Source organism: Adiantum capillus-veneris, chromosome 8 (genome assembly GCF_014529385.1).
Source record: "Adiantum capillus-veneris isolate H3 chromosome 8, ASM1452938v2, whole genome shotgun sequence".
Lineage (NCBI taxonomy): Eukaryota > Viridiplantae > Streptophyta > Polypodiopsida > Polypodiales > Pteridaceae > Adiantum > Adiantum capillus-veneris.
Genome location: NC_140938.1, coordinates 129,179,538 through 129,200,108, shown reverse-complemented (window position 1 = coordinate 129,200,108; position 20,571 = coordinate 129,179,538). Strand labels below are relative to the sequence as shown.

Here is a 20,571-nt window from a genome sequence, read left to right as displayed (position 1 = left end):
TTAGTTGATATGGTTGTCTTTTTTGAGAGTTTCTAGATGTTATCTCTTTCATTCTTTTACTTAATATGTGACTTAGAATGCTCAATGGAAAACCTTATTAGAGCTTAGAAGTATCATTTTATTTGATTATGAAGCATGTATATAATTGTGACTACCTCACGGATGCATATGTAATGTTTTTAAAAATTCTCACCTTAGAGGGGAGGCAATCAGAGTTGGGCCTTTTTTCCCCTTAGCCGCAACAACGCACGGATCACATACTAGTTCTATTTTATTTACAACTTCACAATTAACTTAAGCTCTTAACTTAAGCTCAATCACTACTTCAACAAACTTCACATTTTACTTAGACTATTCCAATATTTACTAGACTATCTCTCACTCACATACCATAGCTTAGAGGGATCCCACATAGGCCCTCTAAAGGTTCCTTTGGGGGGCCTTTGAAAAGAAATCGCAGTGCCCCATAAACTTGCACCCCCTTGAAACCATCGGTAGGAAACCATTTGCCTAGAAGCTGACCCACCCCCAACAATTGACAACACACCATTATCGTCGAGAACATGCCGGAATAGTGGGTGTATAGTAGTGCTTGTGACCTATTAGTCGGGTTGTATGGGGTTGCGTCTGCAACACAAATGGACCCTCTTATTTTCGATGGCCTTTTGCAAAAGGCGATTGGAGTGGGAGCACTTTTAGCTCTTTCTTAGACCGAGTCATGCTCAAGTTTATTAGAACTATTGGGGAAAGTCACTCACCAAATTGCGGTAGGTCCGTGTCATGTTGCAAAGATACCAAAGCCTGTTTGTAGTGCTGCTAGCCCTCGAGATTTTGGAGGTACTAAGCTAAAGTCACGGAGGCCGAGAGCTCCCCTGGTTTCCAAGGCTTGACATCAAAGCGCTCAAGATTTTCGAAGAGGGCTCCTTGAAAATTTCACCCTCCACTTTTCCACCAGGTGCGACCTTCATCTGATTTTTCCTATCACTCCCACCCACTCTTCCCACAGTTACATGGTACTTTGTTGGCACTGCCTTTCAACAGAAAGCGAGTGTAAATATGAGGGAATTTCAACCCGTGTACAACGGAGCACCCTTTCAATTACTGGAAGGAATGTTTTATTTTTCTCCTCTTTAATCTATAGTTCTCTTTTCTTCGTTCCCTCTCTCTCTCTCTCTTCAAGGTGAAAAGCAGTGCCAATGTCTGTCTCCAGATGCCTTGTTTTGTCAATGTCGTCAAGACGCTCTATGAAAATTGCCCGCCCATAGAATTCAAAAACCCTTTTTCAAATGGAAGTGTGTAAACAGGGACCGTGTTTGAACGGTCGCTTCTCCTCATTTTGTTCAGGCAGCAAACGTAAGCTTGGCGACCTTGTGCAGAACCTGAGGAAAGGCCTCTCACAACAACACACACACACACACACGTTTTCTTTCCTGGATTTGACGCTGATGCGGATGAAGACAACAACATGTCCGTCATTGCCAGAATTTTCACTAGGCGAATCATAACAACTACTCCGCAGCACGAGGAACTTATCACGCCCAAGGTGCGCCCCTCATTGCTCCATCTCTATCTTAGCTTCAATTGAATCCGAGACTACCTCTGTATTCCTGTAGCGCTCTGTTAAAGGTGACCATGGCTCATGTGACCACAGCGCACAGCGCAGGATAACAACGGGTGATGATACCATTTTTAATTACATTTTATGATGATCTTTCTTCTCTTATCATAAAGTGTAATTAAAAGTGAAGCTTAGTTCTAACTAAATTTCTTATCAGAATAGGAAAGAAAAGGCTTCTGAATGACTCTGCAGATATTGGCTACAATTGGCAAGTCAAAGGAGCAGTATTTGCCCAACACAGTGGTTGGCTCGAGAGTGAGAGACCGTCGAGTTGCCATGCCACATCAGCTAAAAAGCTAATAAAAAGGCAAAATGGACTTAAAATGTACTCGCAGGGCCATTGGGGCCATACAACCATGAGATGCAACCTAGAATGCCACCATATTGTGATGACATCTATCCAGCAGGGTGTCCAAATGTAAGTCATTAATACCACATGAGATTGTGAGGGTGCTGCTCTAGTGTTCACTGAGACATTGTTCCGTGCAATCACATTTCTTCATAGGATATGGGACATAAAAAAGACTTTACACGCCCATAGCTTGCACTTTCTGAGCTGATCGTGCTATGTGCATTCCTTGTTGATCCGTGGCTTATAAGATTTGCATTAAGATCGAACTCTCACCCTACCTTGTTTCGCGTCGCGCTCACCGATAAGTGTGTCGGAAAGTTCGAGGTACGGCTAGGAAGGCACCGGGTCTCTGATTGTGAGAGTTTCTTGGCTTAATCAATCATGAACACCACTTATTCAAAAGAAAAAAAACAAAGAACATCATCTTCAGTTTAGCCATGGGAGATCCACTTATACCCAAGGCCAAGATTAACTCAAAACTCGTTTGTGATGATTTCATGTAGCTTCAACCATAGTTACCGGGGAACGCCCCCTAGCCCCCGTTCCGGCGTTCCGGGGGGGCAGTTCCCTTCCCGAACGTTCCGAAACGTCCCGAAACGTTTGACGTTCCGGGTGGCCAGTGCAAACCGGAACGGCCGTTCCGGAATGTTCCGAATGCCCCCAAAACGTTCCGGAATGCCCCTGAAACGGCCAACGGCTACAAACAAATTTGGCAAAAATTGAAAAAATTGAAGTAAATGTTTGGGCTTCTTTTTGAAGTGTGCAAGGCCTCAAGGACTCATAAAATGCACCCCCCTCCCCCTTTCTCTCCACAAGCTAATCCTCAAGGCTCAAGCTCTCTCCCTCTCACACTCTCAAGATCTCTCCCTCTCAAGACTCACTCTCTCAAGGCTCAAGGCTTTAAGCCTTCAAGCTCTCTTCCTCTCCCTCCCACTCTCTCAAATCTCTCCCTCTCCCTCTCCCTCTCTCTCTCTCTCTCTCTCTCTCTCTCTCTCTCTCTCACACACACACACATCATCTAGTCATAGCAAGATTGAATGGTCTTCAAAACGAGTTTTTTGTGAGTATTAGAGTCAAAGCACTCTAATACTCCTTGTATTTAAACACAAGAAGCTAAAAAATGCACTATTTGGGTGTTTTTTATACCTCCCGTTCCGCGCCGTTCCCGTTCCGAACCCCTAGCCGTTCCCTCGTTCCGCGGGGATCCCGTCGCCGTTCCCGTTCCGCGTTCCGGGTAACTATGGCTTCAACCCCAATTGCACAGATAAAATGCTTATTTGCTCTATAGAAAACCCTAGATTCTTCTCTCAATTCTTTGTCTAGAACTCTAATTCTTTCTCTTTTTTCCCGTCTCCCTTGCATCATCTCTTGCAAGTGTCTATGAGTTTAACCAGTGTGCTTGACTGTAACTTTAGTACCAAGAATATTTGGTATCTAAAGAAAATATGCACGTGGAATAATATAACTATGGGCCTTGTTGGGGAGAAATAGTGTGGAAGTTAAAAAATGCCTTTCCCTTATGACATAACCTTTGACCGGCCTAACCTATGTAAGCCTTAAGGTGAGTAACAGATATCATGAGCACATTGTGAGGGTGGGTCAACAGAGGAGTGCTTTACATTATGGTGAGCCTTTTTGGCAGGAAGGAAGTTCAATCCTAGCTGGCTGTGAACTAGGCCAAATCTGCTCCCACTGCATTCCTCTCTTCTTGTTAGAGGATCACTTTCTAGATGCCTTATACTTCCAATTTCTCATGTTTTGCTCACAGGTGCACTAGCCTGTGGTTGGTGGTTGCCACCCTGGGCACACATGTGCATCTTACATGGGATGGCAACGTGGGATGGTTGCCAGGCTGTGCCACTTATGGCAATTTTCAGCAATTTGAGGTTGAAGGCTGCTTTTTTTTTTCATGGGGTGCTTTTATAGTGATCCAGAGATGGGCCCATATAAATTAAGGTCCAGCTGTTCGTTTTGTACAGAACTGTTGTTAGGTGCAGCGGAATGAATGTTGTATTTTCTCAAGATTAGTGATCTTTATTGCTCAAGGTTCCTTTTTGGTTCTTAGGGAAAGAGAGAGCTTTCCGTCTTGTAGAGTGCTGTGGTCACGAACAAAGTGAGTGGATATTGTGCGTGCAAGTGAATGAGATTGAGTGCGTTTTCCAATGGCTGAAATCTGTGTTTTCTTCAAGGCTGAATTTGCTGATCAAAAACGTTGAGTGTTGCAGATACCTAGCGTTGGTAAATGGCTGAACTTCTGCCGTTCAACTGCTACCAAATGCTGCATTTTTACAAGGCTGAGAAGCTGATGAAAAACGCTGGTGTCTGCTGGTTCTTGCAATCCAAAAACGCTGGTCTTTTGGGGCTGATGCTGTAGGTCAAAAACACCAAGGCTGAGGTGACTCTGTCGCGGGAAAACTCTGAGGATGGGGCTGATCTGCAAGAATCTGCTAACGCTAGGGTACTGTGGTTGATGGCGATGAATGCAAAAGAGGAAACGCCAATGATGGGGTTGGCCCGGCGAGGATGGAATCCAAGAACGCTGGGGATGCTGGGGGTTACTGCTGAGAAGTTGCCTGTTGAGCGGGAAGCTCCTGTTGCCTCTTCTGCCAGAAAGTGCTAACTTGGGTTTGCTTATATATTAACTTAGCAAAATTGCCCTACCTACTTTTGTTGGAAAGTCACTTAAAAATGATAAGTGAAAATACCAATAAATAGGAAAATAGGCTAAATGCACTGGAAAATTCCCCTAACTAATGCTAATGGATTTTGATGGGAATTCCGATGATCATGCTGTGTGCAACCGGAGGATATGCATCTATGCTAAGTGACTGGGCATGCACGGTCTACGAATAGACTCACAAAAGTGCCAGATCACTGCTAATCTAAACTTGACTTGACTGATTGAACCCTGCTGTGGTGTAGCTTGTCCACGGACACATAGGGTTGGGATGTGTCACGTGACAACTGTCACTTGGTGCGCCCCTATTCCCACCCAGGGCTAGAAAAATACATTTTCCCTAACCGAAGAAAATAAGGGCAAACTCAAGATTCTCCCGGTTTCTAGGCCAAATTTGAAGCTTTTGCCGGTATTTACATCAAAACTTGTGTAAATCTCCTGGTTTTCTTCAAGACAAGCTCAAAATCTAACCGGGATTTTATGATTTCAGCCAGTTAAAATACACTTGGACCCCGCCTTTTTTCTACCACAGGTCTCACCTGTTGTATCTGCATACCTGCTCTGTCTTCTTTGTACTTTTAGTTACACACTTTTATTTATAGATTAAAAGAGCACTTATCCACCAATTAAGGGGCAGCAGAATTGCGGACATTGACAAACTGTACATTATGCTGTAGAGATGCATCTTCTTTCTGGATTTTGGACATCATCAATTTAGTACGTTATTGTACATTATTTGAGGAAATTGCTTGCATTTTAGGCAATTAACAAATCGCTTCCAGGTATTTGAATGCTTTATTCAAAACACGATTCACAGGCCCTAATTTCCAGAAATGGATTTGAGAGAATACATTTTTGTCACTTCACGTCTTTTCTGCAATAGAAAGATCCTCTGCGCTAAGCCTTTGGAAAGAAGTTGATAGTGCTTTTAACATAATTTCAGTACATACAATGACTGTATAATATGCTATGGGTGCTGCAAGGGTTGCATTTCTGAGTTAGTGTGACTAAGAGATTTTCTTTTTCATTTAATAAGTCTTTTATAGGGGTGGGGGGTTTGAATACGAAGTACTGTCATCATTGAGCTTGAAACCCATTTCCTAGAACAGCAAGTTGAACTGCATAGTTGACTTTTCATTTCAAGAAGAAATTTATAGAGCAGGTTGCTATGCATGCTTTTGGCTTTGTTAGTTGCTCGATTGAATTCTTGTTAGACGCTTTGAGTCTATTGGCCCAAGAGGACTAGCACGCCATCAAATAGAATTTTGTGTTTGCACCTATCGTCATTCTTGCCAGGATCATTAACTTGAGTTTTTAGTACCTCCTTGGGTTAATGCAAGAGACTTTCAGTAGATCAGTCACTATATAGTGCCAATGGGGGGTGAGGTTGATTTCCTACAGCTTTAGCTTATAAGTTTTGAACTTTGTGCTGATACCTATGTGTTGAAATGACAGAGGACACAGCCAAAGTATCTTTTTTCAACATTAAGAAAATTACATTGGATTGAACAATGATACAAAAAGCTGGATAAGTGGGGCAGGAGCCGTCTCTTTTTAAGGATAATCCTGTAGTATGTGATGTGATTGCACATGTCTACAGTTTGATGTGAATCTTGATTGCATATTTTCGGTTTTGAAACCCACAATTTAATCTGTATTATTTTGTGTAGAAACTGAGAAAAAAACCTCTGACCATTATTTTTGGAAAGTTATGTATTTTCAGGTGAAGCTGGGGAGATGTCGAATCGAAGATTTCGAAATGGGCCGTGTCATAGGGACTGGAAGTTTTGGAAGGGTTTACCTTGCACACAAGAAGGCAAACGGACAAGTGTTTGCCACCAAAGCTTTGTCAAAAGCTTGCATAATTAATCAAAGACAGGTTAATTTTTCATTCGTCCCTCCCTGTGCCCTATTTTCCTCACATTGTGCAATCGCCTCTCTCTCTCTCTCTCTCTCTCTCTCTCTCTCTCTCTCTCTCCAGAGTGCAGATGAGGATGGATCCTCACCATTTCTTCCATCTTTGTTTCACACACTGTTACATCCACTTTACCGGGTACCTATTGTATCAGCTGCTACACCCACGTAGTTTTAGATTGTAGTAGTAGTAGTAGTATTTTGTTCCACTTCTAGTTCTTTTGTACCCAGACATGGTATTAGATTCACTATTTTGTAACTGATTGGTCTCATAGGTCATTTTGGCCTTTTGAAGACGTTAATATAACATTTCATTTCATTTCATTTCTCTCTCTCTCCTGGCCGGGGAAAAAAAAACCTCTCCATGTTCAAAAGAATGCAATGTAAGAAACGCCGGCGAGGGATGAAATGCATGTCAAATTGAAAGGAGAGATGCAACCCAAGTAGCCAAACAAACTAAGTCAGAGGTAGAGGAGAATGCAAAATGAATTGGTATGGTGGAATGCCATAAGGGTGTGTGTTGTAGGAAAACAATGTCGTGCTATCTACAAATATCTTTGAAAAGACAACTGCTCATATTTGTGGACTGTAGTGGTGGTGATAGGCTGGCCACAATGTCCACTTGATTACCACTCCTTGATGTACCGCCAAACGTCTTTGGTCCACTAGACCACCGACACGGTCCTGTCCACCAATCGAGAGTGTCAAGTGTGAATCCAAGACCAAGTGTAGCTAACAATCTGATGCAAGTGACATTGTAGCCCTGCTACAATGTGCCAGAAAATAAGGTGGAGGTCATGAATGCCACCTTGGAAGAGTAAGCTAAGAGGCATGCTCATGCACTACATGTACGAGTTAGTGGATGGGTGGACAAAAAAGATGCCAGAAAAAATGGGTATAGTAGAACTTGGTATTGGGGATGCATGAAGGGTGGGCAAAGATGCCACAAAAGCATGAGCCTGCCCTCAAGAGGGAAAGTCTATTAGGATGAGGATCTCTCCCCTACATAGGTAGAGCACAAGAAGGAGAATACGAAGAAAGCAATCTAGCAGTTTTGTAATGGTACGGCACCACGTGCCAACGGAAAAGAATAGTTTGAACATACTTTAAGCACTTCAAACCAATTGAACTGAAGAGAGAGACTTCACACGAGACATGGAGTGGTGTAGTTCCACCCCTAGAGTGTACTGACCCCAAACTGTGGTGTCCCTTTAGGTATTTCTTTATATTGGTTCAACAAGGTACAACACTGGTGACTCTGTTCTGCATCTCCTATGGGTAAAATGTCACGAGGCTGTTGCAACCACTAACCTTAGTTGCTGGTTTCATTCCCTTGATTTTTATTTATTTTTTGGACCCTCTTTTTGAAGTCACAAATGGCCGGACATTGTATGGCTAGTGTGAAACAGTCGACAGCCGAGAGTTTCACCCTAAGCAGTGAAGGGCAAGTCGCCATGAGATGGTTGGCCAGTTGGCATTGAAATCCGAGGTAAAAGTGTGTCTAGGTTGAGTTCAAAGTCATTTAGGCCCCACGTGATACTTATAAGTTGTTGGGTCCTAGAAAATTAACTCAAATGAGGCAAAGGGACTCTTGGCGTTCTGTGAGGGCTTTGCCAGATTTGCATGAAGTGGGGGCGCCCAAATTGAGAGAAGAGGCTGATTTTCTTCATTAAGAGCCTATTGTGTGTGTGAGTAGTGGGTGTTGGTGATCACAACTTAAATGGGAAGCTTGCCTTCTCCCTCGTCTTATGTAGCACGATTATTCTGCTCTCGTGCACCTCTCTCCCCCTTTCAATACAGAAACGTGATGCTCCGCTCCAAGGCGTTTCATCTATATGTACAATTGTGTGGATTCATGCGCGATTGCTGAGGCAAGAGCCTCTTGCACAGGTATTGGATTAGCTAATTGCTACTCCCCCGCAGGTACAGGTGAATTCAGGGAGATTTCACGTGAGAAATCTCGTCCGATTCAGAGGGCAAGTAGCCCTATAAGTGGGGACCTCGAGGGCTTGCTACGGATGCGATCGGCACGTGAAACGGAGCCCGAAAAAGTACACTACAGCATGCTGTGTATTTTTGCAGGTTTAGGGTTTTCACCCTAATTGATCCCTAATACCCCCTGGAGCTTCGGGGAAGCTAGGGGGGATCATTGTATAGGTGATCTGGAGCATTTTTGGGGCAGAAAACAGAGAAATCGGCATGCTGCAGATTCTCGCCACGTTTGGAAAAGTGCTCGAATGCGTCGGGAAAGTCACCTTTTGCACGAGGATTTTGTATGCGAAGCCTCCAATCGTGGTTATGCCGTCGAAACCAGGCTAGAGTAAGTCATTTTCAGCCCGGTAAAAGCGGGACAGCTTGTAGGAATTACCTCACTGATGCCCGATTAACTAATCCTTATTGCAATCATGTCTATAGAGATTTATTAGACATTTTGTCTTTCAGTTCTTGCACTCAAACAAATCAAGTGAGAGAGTACAAATCAATCATATTCATTTTAGGAAATTCCGTGTCATAAAGTCATACAACAGAATACTGGTTAGCCCATTAGTATCCTTGAAACCCAAAGGGGACATCAGCGACCTTATTAAAAAATCGGTGTAATCTGTTGACAAAGGAGCGGAGTAACTCCCCTCTTGTGCAAACCCGTTGCACTAGATTTACCCTTGTTGAATTCGGGGTTCTATCGGAGTAGACTATGCTAAACGGAATGCTTCTAGCTAAAATTCCAAAATCTGAGGAGTATCTGCTCGGTCCTCCTTTTCCATCCACTTCGCAACCAATGCAGGATAGTTCTTGAATTTAACCAAGAACCGCCGAATCACTTGACCTTTCGTCTTTCTTTCCTTGTGTGCCAAAATCTATTTTGGGACGAGTATCTCCTCGCTTTCCTCCACTTCGGGTTGCTCATCAGGCTCCCTATCAACTAACACATCACCTTTAAAAGGCTTCAATAGACTCACATGGAATGCATTGTGAATCTTCCAAGTATCGAGCAGCTTGAGTCGAAAGGAGACATCATTTATCTTTTCTTTAATCTTGAAAGGGCCATAATACCTCATGTTGAGCTTCGTAAAAAGCCGCTCCTTTCCCTTCCGTTTTCTTAGGCGTGCCTTCTCAAAATGTAAGAGCACCCAATCGTCTTCCTTTAATTTCAAATCTTGTCGATGTTGATCTGCTGCCTTCTTATGTCGTTCTTGAGATTTCGCTAAAGTCTCCCGGACCTTGGCAAAAGCAGTGTCCAAGTCTCTTCTGTCTGCGGGTGAAATTATGACGAGAATTGCAACCGTGTGCCAATGTTCTTCCAAATAGCCCTCCAAAACAAACTCGTGAATCAGGGATCTCTGTCGGAGACTATTGTCTCAGGCATACCATGTAATCGAAAAATTTGCGCAATGAACAGTCTCGCTAAATGATCCGGCTTGACTGTTTTCTTCGCTGGAATGAAGTGAGCTTGCCACTCTGTGTCTTTGGGAGATCAAAAATGAAATCCATTGCAATACTTTCCCAAGGACAGGGGGGAATGGATAAAGGCTGTAGTAATCCCTATGCCTTATGCCTGTCAAACTTGACATTCTGGTATACTAAACAACTGCGAACAAAGTCGTCCACATCCTTCTTGAGTCTCGGCCAAAAGAAATAACGCTCCACACCTTTCAAGGTGGTGTCGAGTCGTCGATGCCACGGTGACTCGTATAAGGTGGAGAGTGGCACTCAGTCAAAATAGCCGTCCTGTATGGAATAGCTTGCAATTGTCTCTCCACTCTGTATTCGGTGAAAGATATCTGCAAAATCAGGATCTGTGGCGTATTGATTACCATATCCTAGAAGCTTCGATGATGAATCGCGGAAATAGCCAGTACCAAGGGCTTGTTAGACAACACATCTGCCACTAATTTTTTTTGTCCCTGAACATGGACTATCTAGAAATGAAATTGTGAAAGGTTGTTAGCCCACTTCATTTGCTTTTTCGAAAGTTGCTTCTGTGACAAGTAGTGTAAACTTTGATGGTCTGTAAGATGGTAAAATCAGCTCCGAGTAGAAAGTGTTGCCACCGTGTAAGAGCATGGGTAATTGCCAACAGCTCTTTCTCGTAAATTTGTGCACCATTTCAGGACGTGAAAACATCTTTCTCTTGTAAGCAATGACATGGCCTTCTTGCATCAAGAATGCTCCCAGACTGTGACTACAAGCATCATAGTAAACTTCAAATGGCTTTTGCAAGTCTGGCAAGGCCAAAACTGATCCCGTTGTTAACTTTTCCTTGAGAGTCTGAAAGGCTGCAATCTCTGACGTTCCCCAAGTAAAAAGGAATATCTTTCTGAGTCAACACATGCAAAGGAGAAGCTATCTCTGCAAGTTTTCGAATGAACTGCCGATAATAGGAGCAGAAACCCAAAAAGCCTCGAACTTCATGAACATTTTTCAAATCGGCAAATGGTTTCAACTTTGGCCGGGTCCATCTTTACACCTTCCGTTGCCTCATTCTTGGAGAAGACGATGATGTCGTCAAAGAAAGTGCCCACAAACGATCGGTACTCTGTGAAAATCCTACGCATCATGCGGTTGGAGCATTCGTAAGACCGAATGGCATCACCAAATATTCGTACAAACCAAAAGTTGTCCTGAAAGCTGTCTCGTAGGCGTCTCTAGGAGCAATTTAAATCTGATGATAGCCACTCTTTAGATCAATTCGGCAAGTAGAACCTGAAGTTTGTCGAGTATATCATCGATCCTCGGAATGGGGAATCTGTTCTGGTCATTGTTTCTTCATTTTGGGCTCGGCTAGGCCGATAAGATGGTTGGTTCGGTGGTGTACTATCGGGAATCAAATCAATTGTGTGATCTTCAGGACGTGAAGGAGGCAACTTGCCTGGTAAGCCCGTAGAGAAACAGTGAGCCCGAGCTTGCCGAAAATCTTGTCGTTCTTTTTTGAGGTCTGACATATTCGACCTTTAATCATCATTCAGTTCTTTCAAGAAAATCGGGTAAACAAAAAAAAAGAAAACTAGATTTTATCAAGTGGGATGGACTTGCTTTTCAGTTTTCCATCAAATACAATCTCTTTGCCCTCCTTATTCTTCAAGATGGCTTTCCTTGCCCTATAATCGACCATGACATTGCTCTTGGGGAACTAAGGGATTCCTTGGAGGACGTCACACCCTTCCAAAGGCACGATGTAAAAGTCCTCGTGCCCTAAATACCCCTGACAATGCAAACGTAGTTTGCCAATGACAGGTGTAATGGCAACATCTTGTCTCGGTTCCGCTAGAACATCCTCTTTCCTTGGGCGTAATTCCAAATCGAGCCGCCAATTTGGTTGAAGTTGGCCTTGGCTTCTCCATCAAAGAAGTTGAGGGCTTTCGGGTTTCGCATGCTCTGCAAAGTTCGGTACTTTCGTTCATTTGATTAGGGTCGACTGTCCCCAAAAAATCTAGTACTAGTCTTGCTTTCGTCTTTCCTTTTCTTCTGCGCTCGGCTGCTGCTCTGTAATATCCTTGGCTTATCTTCTGGTGATTGTTTGTTTCATCTTCTTATCAAGAGTTCTGTCCAGCTCTTTTTGCGAGTAAAGGTTCTGCTTTTCTGCACTTGTCTATCCTTTCAGCTTTCCTCCTGACCTGAGAGGAGAATCAACGGCCTCACGCCATCTCGAGTAAATCTCATCAATTGGGTAATTCTTCAGGTGTTTCGCAAATCTTGGGTCTCTGGAGTACTTGATCAATCTTTTCACACGTGTCAACCTGCAGTTGACGCTTGTACTCTGCCCTGGCAAACTTCTCTGCTGAAAATTTGCTTCAAATCTTCATTCTTTTCTTCAGTTTCTGTGCCGGATTTTAACTTTTCTTTGCCTAACACCCCCCCCCCCCCCCCAAGAGGTGTTATTTTTGTCAAATTCTCCGCAAGAATCCATGTGTAATGTGGGGTTCTTTATGGCTTATGCCTTGTAAGACAGAGCGATGAAGACGGGAGTGCGTCCGATGCGCGATGAAGTAAGAGTGGACCGTGGGAGTGGCTAATAAGTCCGGGGTCGGGACTTTCAGAAGGTCTGCTCTTTGAAGGACCGGTATGCTTTCAGAAAAGCATATGACTGAAGCTTTGATACCATTGGACACTCCAAGCGAGAAATCAACAGCAACACACGAATAGAAACTTCAAAATCATTGAACTTTAATAGAGAGAGAGTTGACATGGCCCGGCGTAGTTCTCTGCCCAGAGGTATTGGCCTCAAAGTCTGGCGCCCCTTTCGGTATTTCTTTATGATTAATCTTTCTGTATTTCCTTATAGGGACCTCTGTTCTCAAATTCTACGTCCAAATCCTCTGCAGAGTGAGGCCCCAAGGGCTCTTATAAACAGTACAAGTGATGCTCAAAAGCAGAGCCCCAAAAGCAGCACAATGAAAAACTTCATGTCCAAAAGCATCTAAGGCCCAAAAGCTAGCGCTCTAGGCAGCCAACGTAATTCACGAAAATCCGTACGCTACCACGTCAGCAGTCAGTGCAATTCGTGGGCTGTCCCTACAACACTTTCCACATCAGCGTCTTCACGATCTTCCGTTTTTCTTAATTCTCTCTCTGTGTCCCCAAGGGCCCCATTGGATGGGTACCCTATAAGTTGAAACAACTTATAATCTTGTAAGTTTGTCAATTTCCGGGTGGACATGCCATGTCATCATTTTGTGACACCTACCCCTTGTACCCCCCCCCTTGCATATATAGCTCCAGAGGTCTAGTTCTACCAGTTGTCCACCAGCCCCCACGACCTTAGAAATGGGCAAAATAGCAGGCTAAACATGGCTAAACACATCCCGACATGAGAAACCTACCTCACATTGGCCGGGCACAACCACAAAACAGCCCTTACTTCATAACACCTGTCCCTCGAAAAAACTGGGACCGATATGACGAATCCAAAAAGATACCATAACTCAAACAATACCACTGTCTCTTTTGAGAAGGCTTTGGACCATTGTGTCAGATTATGAGCTTTGAGGATCAGAGTTGTCTTGGCCTCTTTTGCATTGAGGCTGGATGCCGTAGACTCTAGAGAAACATTTCTGAGAGATAGAATAGAAGCAAGCCCCTTGATCGTGACACAGAGAAGTGCAAGGTGGACACCCCACCAAAGGAGTAACATTGGATGGGGCCATTGCCATTTGTAGATAAAGCTGTCCACGAGGACCACATCTACATCTTCGTCATCAATTCATCACCAGTAGACATAGACATCGGAGGAGCAATGCACAACTTCCATTGGCCTGTACATTATGGGTAAGCCATCAGACACTTGAGCAAGGTTGGGTCCGGTGCTACTCTAGAAGAAGATGGAGCCTCTAAAGAAGGTGGAATCTTACATGTGGACTTAGAAGCCTTTGGTCTCCATTGGTCCTTTGGTCTCCATTGGTCCATGGAGTTGTGCCTGCTATCTCTGCTCCTGGAATACTGATCATCAAGTCCATCCAGCTGACACATGCCTTGCTATAGGGCAGACAAAACAATGTCATGGTAATTTAATGTAAAATACCCTCTGCCGTGTATCTCCTCCAAGGATAGAGGGGTCAAAGATAAAGAGAGGATAGAGGGGTAATTCAATGTGAAATACCCTTTGCCGTGTATCTCCTCCAAGGATAGAGGGGTCAAAGATAAAGCGAGGATAGAGGGGTAATTCAATGTGAAATACCCTTTGCCGTGTATCTCCTTCAAGGATAGAGGGGTCATAAAGATAAAGCGAGGAGGTCCTTCATGAGAGGGGGGTGAGGATGGCTTTGGTACAAGATAATAGAATTTGAAAATTTTATGACATTTTGGATAATATAGCTCATTAGTCACAAACACAAATGCCACTATTTGTTCGTTGGTCAAAATTTATAGTTGAAGGCACCAAAATGTAGATTTTAATCATTGGATTTAATTACTCATGTGAAAAATTGAGCAATCTATACAAGACTATTTAGATAATTTCAAGGTGGAATGGTTTTAACCAAAAAAAAAACTAATTAGAATTTAGAAACAATTTAGGACTTTTGCAACATGCTCATAAACATACAAGATCATAACTGTATAATTCTTGATATGAAGTTCTTCCTAAAGAGTCAGATGAGACACGTCTCTAACTTCTATTCTATAAGAAAAGTCTCTTATTATGTATATAAATCTCTTGTGTTTATTCTATCAGACATCCCTTGATTGGTCATTATTATGATTGCTTAAGGATGGAATAACTTGTTATTGGTAGAATATTCTGCTTTTCTAAGCTTCCAAGAGTGATAAATGGCCAAATACACGTCTAATTTTGTAATGCATTTTTTTTTTTGATGTAACCACGTACGGTTCCATGGATCATATGGTGGATCTGTACGTTGTACATATCCTACTTTGGATACTTTTTAACATTTTAGAGGTATGTTGGGAATTTTCACAAAATGCAGGAATATACTAACCCCCCCCCCCTCTTCCGCCCCCAAAAAAAAAAAACACGAAACAAAAAAAAGAGAAGAGAGCTAATGCTGTTGGATCTGTCTCTGCAGCTTGACCACGTTAAGTCTGAGAAAGAACTATTGCAAAAGATAGAGTTTCCTTTCATTGTCAATTTGGTGGGATACAGCCAGGATACCACCCATGTCTATCTGGTCATGGATTACGTTTGTGGGTAAGTAGAATGTTTTACTCACTAAGAAACCACTGAATTTACTGCTGCAAAATTTACACACATGTTGCTTTGCTATTGCAGAGGTGAGTTTTTCTCATACCTGAGAAAGATGAAAAAGTTCGATGAAGAAACAGCTGTGAGTATTTCTACTGGGAAGTGGTTTATGTTATCCTTTCAATAATACATAATGATTGTGGTTTGTACTATTTTTCTCTATCATAGTAACATGGAACGCCCATTTTTGGGCTTCCTGTCCCCACTGTCCTTCCACTCCCCTCATCCCAGCACCATTCCCTTGTTTTTGAACCCCTCATGTGGAAACAAGATTCCCCTCAAAGCCCCATCCCCTGTTCCCCATCCCAGATTTTTAGGACGTATCCCACGTTACTATGCTCTCTCTTCATGCTAAAACCCACACTACCTATCGGATTGGATGTGTCCTTTGTTGTTTTACTGTAGTGTTTAGTTTTTTGTGGTAGAAAATGTAATGTAACAGCTGTATTGCTTTTTCCATTGGATTGCAGAGATTCTATGCAGCTCAGGTGCTACTAACGTTTGAGCACTTGCATAAAATGGACATAGTGTATCGAGATTTGAAGGTGCTGAATCCCTTCAATTAGTAGTTCACAATGCTTGGTATTGAGAGTAGTACTTAAATCATTCTGCTTTGTTGAGAGTTTGAGCTGTTTTGGAGCGTTGATGCCTGCATTAGGCTGATTTATTTATAGGCATCCAGACTCTCCTCACACCGCATGCATGTACACACACACTCATCTTTGAAGCCTCGTCTTTTTTTACTTTACAGCCTGAAAATTTACTTCTCGATGATAAAGGGAACATCAAACTTGCAGATTTTGGTTTTGCAAAGAAGATTGATAAACGGACCTACACGGTTTGTGGTAATCATACACTCCTAGGTTTCACTATACTTTATCTTCAACATTAGTTGCTTGCTAAAACATCAAAGCATACCCAATTGTGCACTCGGGCTCATTTTTTTTGCTTTGAAGAGAATCGTTTATGATGTTTGAAGGAACCCCTGACTATCTAGCACCGGAAGTTATTATTGGCAAAGGACATGGCAAGGCTGTGGACTGGTAGGGTGAGCACTAGCTTGAAAATCTATGAGAATTTTTCTTATACCAGAGTGTCACTTAATCATCTGTCAATTAAAAAAGGTCATCCATGCCCTAGTCCATATCAGACATTTTAGTCCCGAAGGATGCATATGTTTTATGCATGCATGAATATGAAGTCTCAATTTTAAAGCAGGAAACTTTTCTTCCAAATGCGTATTGAGCTTATGCATGCATGGGCTGTTCATGTGTACTCTTTTTTCCCTTAAAGCCATTGTTTTGAAAGCTGAATGCTTAGATCTTTTTCTTCTTCAAAGGGACAAAGAAAGTACATACTAAGTCCACACACCCCCCCCCCCCCCCCCCCCCCCCCCCCTCGGCCTTCAAGGATGCAAACTAGCCATAAATATCAGGGGATATCTTTCAGACATGTAAAGAAGACGGATCTGAAAGGTTTTTCTTCTTTGTAGGTGGGCATTTGGTGTGCTTATCTACGAGATGATATCTGGTTACGCCCCATTTTATGACAATGGTGGGTACTGCTGTTATTGTCAGATTGCCTACCGCCAGTATTATAACAAGCAAGGCATACCTAATGCTTTATGCCTCTTAACACCTTTGACAGATCCCATGGGAACATATCAAAAGATATTGGCTGGAAAACTTGTTTTTCCACCGCATTTCTCTAGAAGGTGACAACAGCAATACACTCCTATAAATTTGTGTAGAACAATATTTTATTGTGTTTACCTATTATTGACGTGTCTGGATCAGTGCAAAAGATCTCATTAGGAAGCTGTTAACGGCAGACCTCTCTAAAAGGTAATTTGAAGTCTTTGGCTTGAAGTTTGAATTTGATTTTGCATTTTTCACATGGAGTTGCTTTCTGTCATTAGTGCTCACCTAAGCAAGCTATGACTCTGAAAGCATGCACTCACACTACTTCAGGCCCGAATATCAACAGGCTGGGTTGCCTTAAAGGCGGAGCTGATGACATCAAGAACCATTCGTGGTTTGCAAATGTTGATTGGGATAATGTGCTGAAGAAAAGGGAGAGCCCTCCCATTAGACCAAAGGTTGCGGTAAGCTTTTGCTTTTAGGTTTCTGCATAACTTTGTGTTTCAGCTACCAGAAAATGCTTGTAGTTGTTTTATTTGCTGGGCATATATATCATCAAAATCAAGTTTTCATCATAGGAGAAGCATTTGCATGCTGCAGAGGGTACACACAACATGCATAGACACACATACTTTTTCCTTAAGGTATCTGGGTGTCCGATGTATCTCAAAATCAAGTTTTCATCATAGGAGAAGCATTTTCATGCTCCAAAAGGGGCACACACAACATGCATAAACACGTGCTTTTTCCTCAACGTCCCTGTCCTCGAGCTTGCTGTAGTGAAAAACGCACACAACGGGTGTCCTATATATTGAGAATTGAAAAAAGCAGATAAACCACACTCTGAGATTGTTGTTAGAGATGGGTATGCCACTTTGTGATGGTTGTATAACCCTAATCATCAGGGACTATTACAAATTCAAGATTTCATCATAGGAGAAGCATTGCAGAAGGTGAACACTACATGTATAAACCCCCATACCTTTTCCTCAAGGTCTCTGTGCTGCATGTATAAACCCACATACCTTTTCCTCAAGGTCGCTATGCTTAAGGTTGTTTTTGGTGAAAATATGCAAAAACTGGGTGTCCTTGAAGACCTCTCTTGTTGGGTATTTTACATTTACTTTTATGCATGCATATACAGACCACTTTTGTCTGAATGAGCCAGTGGTTACTTTTATGCAAAGATTTGAGTACTTGAGATGCTATTTTTGTATTTTCTCTTTCTTTATGAATAATACCTCGATTGCACCGCCTGGGTTTTTCTGCAACAATTTCGGAAGACACATTGGGCTTGTTAACATAAGTATTGCTATCGTACGCTCATTTATCTGATAAAACCTGGCTTTTCTGATCTCTACCGTGTTAAGTTTACAATGGTGTGCTTCTTTCATATGTAGGGCCCTGATGACACAAGTAATTTTGAAGACTACTCTAGTTTGGAGCCTCTAAAGGATGAGGAGTTGATTCTCACGAAAGAGGAGCAAGATCTTTTTCGCGATATATGAGCATAGAGATGGGAGATAAGTCTCTCAAAATTGTGCAATGACAGTTGATGGGAAGTGGGGGCTATTTGTAATACTGTAGAGAATTACTATCATGTTATTTTGATTTGAATAGTCTTTGCCAATGTGTGAGCATAATAGTGAACAAAGTCAATAGATGTGAGCATTTGAGGCCCTTGTAAGGCACTTTGTAAGACAACACGAGTACAACCGCATCATGGCCTAACATTTCTAACAGTGCATTTCCTCTTTTAGAAAATGTCAAGACAGACTTCAAAACTCAAGGAAGGAAAGTTGTGAATGGCCAAACATTAAGGATCTCACACATATAGCAAGGCAAACATATTGCTTTATCGTCAAAGCCAATAAAAAGCTTACCTATAGAAGCCAAAATGGTACGCAAAGAAAATTTCAAGTCAGACGATCCATCAACCATCTTTGAACCATGTTGCCAATTACAAAACATGCTCTAGTATGCAAAATCAAGCCAAGGAAGCCTTTTGTTGTATGCTACTTCCACCATACTATTTGATGTATCACCTAAAACAAAATCATTAGCAATGTTTAATTAGCCAAAAAGAATCTCTATACCATTCATGTAATGTTTCTCTGTATTCAACCTTGCTAAGAGAAGCTTGATGCATAAAAGTGTGAACCACATTACTCAAGATAATCACACATGTAGCACATATGCTTGCAAGGGCTATGTGCTTTCTTATTGGAACCTCTTTGTTGAGAATTCACGCACAGCCACTTTGAAAGGTCTCAAAGTCTTACTAAGTGACACCTTTTTTTTTTTTGGGAGCCATGTGTTCTATCATGGAATATATGCAATTCAACAGCAATAATAATATCCTCTTTCATAACTTGCATTGGCTCACAAGCCTTGCATTTTTTATTCCTTGTTCAAAAAGAATTTGTTAGCTTTGAACACCGTTTCATAGACTTTTCAATGCAGTGACTTGGTCTTGTGTTGCTTAAGGGAAGAAAATGTTGTACCGACCTACTTTCAGCACCATAGCTTGGCAACCCATTTCTTGGTGACGAGTTCTACATCAATGTCTCCAAGTAGCTCCACTCAATCATGTGCACTTCCTCAAGCTCAAACGTGCTAAGGAGGTAGTCAAAACACTAGGCAATGATAAGAGAGCGAGTAAAAATGTGAGTGGGAGAAGTGAATGCCTTAACATTTCTAAGTAATGTTCCCCCATTTATGAGCACAACCTATGAAAAATTAATATCCTATGAAGTTGAAATGACTTCTTCTAAAAAAATTACATCGCTACAACATTGTGCTTAAAAGAGGTTGAATATTACTGAAGAGAGACAAACAAAGCCATAACACTACCACACCATAACAAAAGAGGTTGAATATTAATGAAGAGAGAAATAAACAAAGCTATAACACACACACACACACACACACAAAGTTCTTCAAGTTTAAATTGAATCTCATTAAGGAAACTCACTCCGTAATTGCAATTATGAAAACTTAGCTTTGGAGGTCATTAGTTGATGCTGCAAAGATCAGCTATAATTACAAAAAGTCATCCATCCTCAAAAAAACTTTTATCAACAAACACACTAAATGGTAGAGTTTTTGTTTTGGTCATCAAGATTTAGCACTTTTTTTTGCCATAGCTGTTACTTGCCTCAACATGGCAAGGAAGAACACTACGAAAGCATTGCCAAAAGACATAAAAGAGAAAATAAAATGGAATGTGTGACTATGGCACACAATTGATAGGCTAAATAGCCAAAAACATCAACCTTCCCAACATCACAAAAGAGGGCCATATGCTCACTAGTCATATGGGTTGCAGATGGAGTTTACTTCACCATCCTCATGCTCCAATTACCACTCCAAGAAAACCGTCTTGTTGCAGCTCATGGCTTGCACAAGAAGCTGAGCAACAAGATTCATAATTCTTATATCACTATCAAATGCGAAACAAGCACATAGTATAGCTTGTCAAGCCTTCATAAATGGCGATGTCCCACATTCCATCTCCAACAAAAGAGTAACCTCGGGTCAAAGCAAAGCTAAAATATCCTCCATAAAAGTAGCAATCTCTCCATTGGTTCCTGAATAGACACCATTCTAGATTATACGGTCTTCTTTGCATCTGGAAGGAAGTGAGACTACCAATCACTATCTTGCATAGTG

The 20,571-nt window shown here is 42.0% G+C and overlaps 1 protein-coding gene across 7 annotated transcripts; it reads left to right on the top strand.

The window, feature by feature from the left end:
- Positions 1 to 1,250: 1,250 nt before the first annotated feature.
- Positions 1,251 to 19,039, top strand: LOC147452954 (uncharacterized). 7 transcript variants are annotated; one of them, XM_086518502.1, is made up of 12 exons: positions 1,251 to 1,543; positions 6,371 to 6,526; positions 15,084 to 15,205; positions 15,287 to 15,341; positions 15,730 to 15,804; positions 16,011 to 16,104; positions 16,239 to 16,302; positions 16,752 to 16,813; positions 16,907 to 16,973; positions 17,056 to 17,103; positions 17,246 to 17,357; positions 18,300 to 19,035. In XM_086518502.1, the coding sequence occupies exons 1-12, from the start codon at positions 1,466 to 1,468 to the stop codon at positions 18,405 to 18,407; spliced, it is 1,041 nt and encodes a 346-aa protein (XP_086374628.1). In that variant the 5' UTR covers positions 1,251 to 1,465; the 3' UTR covers positions 18,408 to 19,035. The 7 variants fall into 7 exon arrangements, 5 of the variants coding, with proteins under 5 accessions (XP_086374628.1, XP_086374631.1, XP_086374629.1 ...); XM_086518503.1 differs by having other exon boundaries at positions 1,252 to 1,543; positions 6,357 to 6,526; positions 17,246 to 17,363; positions 18,300 to 19,033; XR_015188938.1 differs by having other exon boundaries at positions 1,253 to 1,543; positions 17,230 to 17,363; positions 18,300 to 19,033.
- Positions 19,040 to 20,571: the final 1,532 nt, after the last annotated feature.

What these genes read in the sequence shown, in the direction of transcription:
- LOC147452954 (XM_086518501.1), top strand. Translation starts at nt 1,466, where the DNA reads ATGTCCGTCATTGCCAGAATTTTCACTAGGCGAATCATAACAACTACT. An exon ending in CATGGCAAGGCTGTGGACTG is followed by an intron (nt 16,303 to 16,751) that starts GTAGGGTGAGCA and finishes TCTTCTTTGTAG; the next exon opens with GTGGGCATTTGGTGTGCTTA. An exon ending in CCACCGCATTTCTCTAGAAG is followed by an intron (nt 16,974 to 17,055) that starts GTGACAACAGCA and finishes TGTCTGGATCAG; the next exon opens with TGCAAAAGATCTCATTAGGA.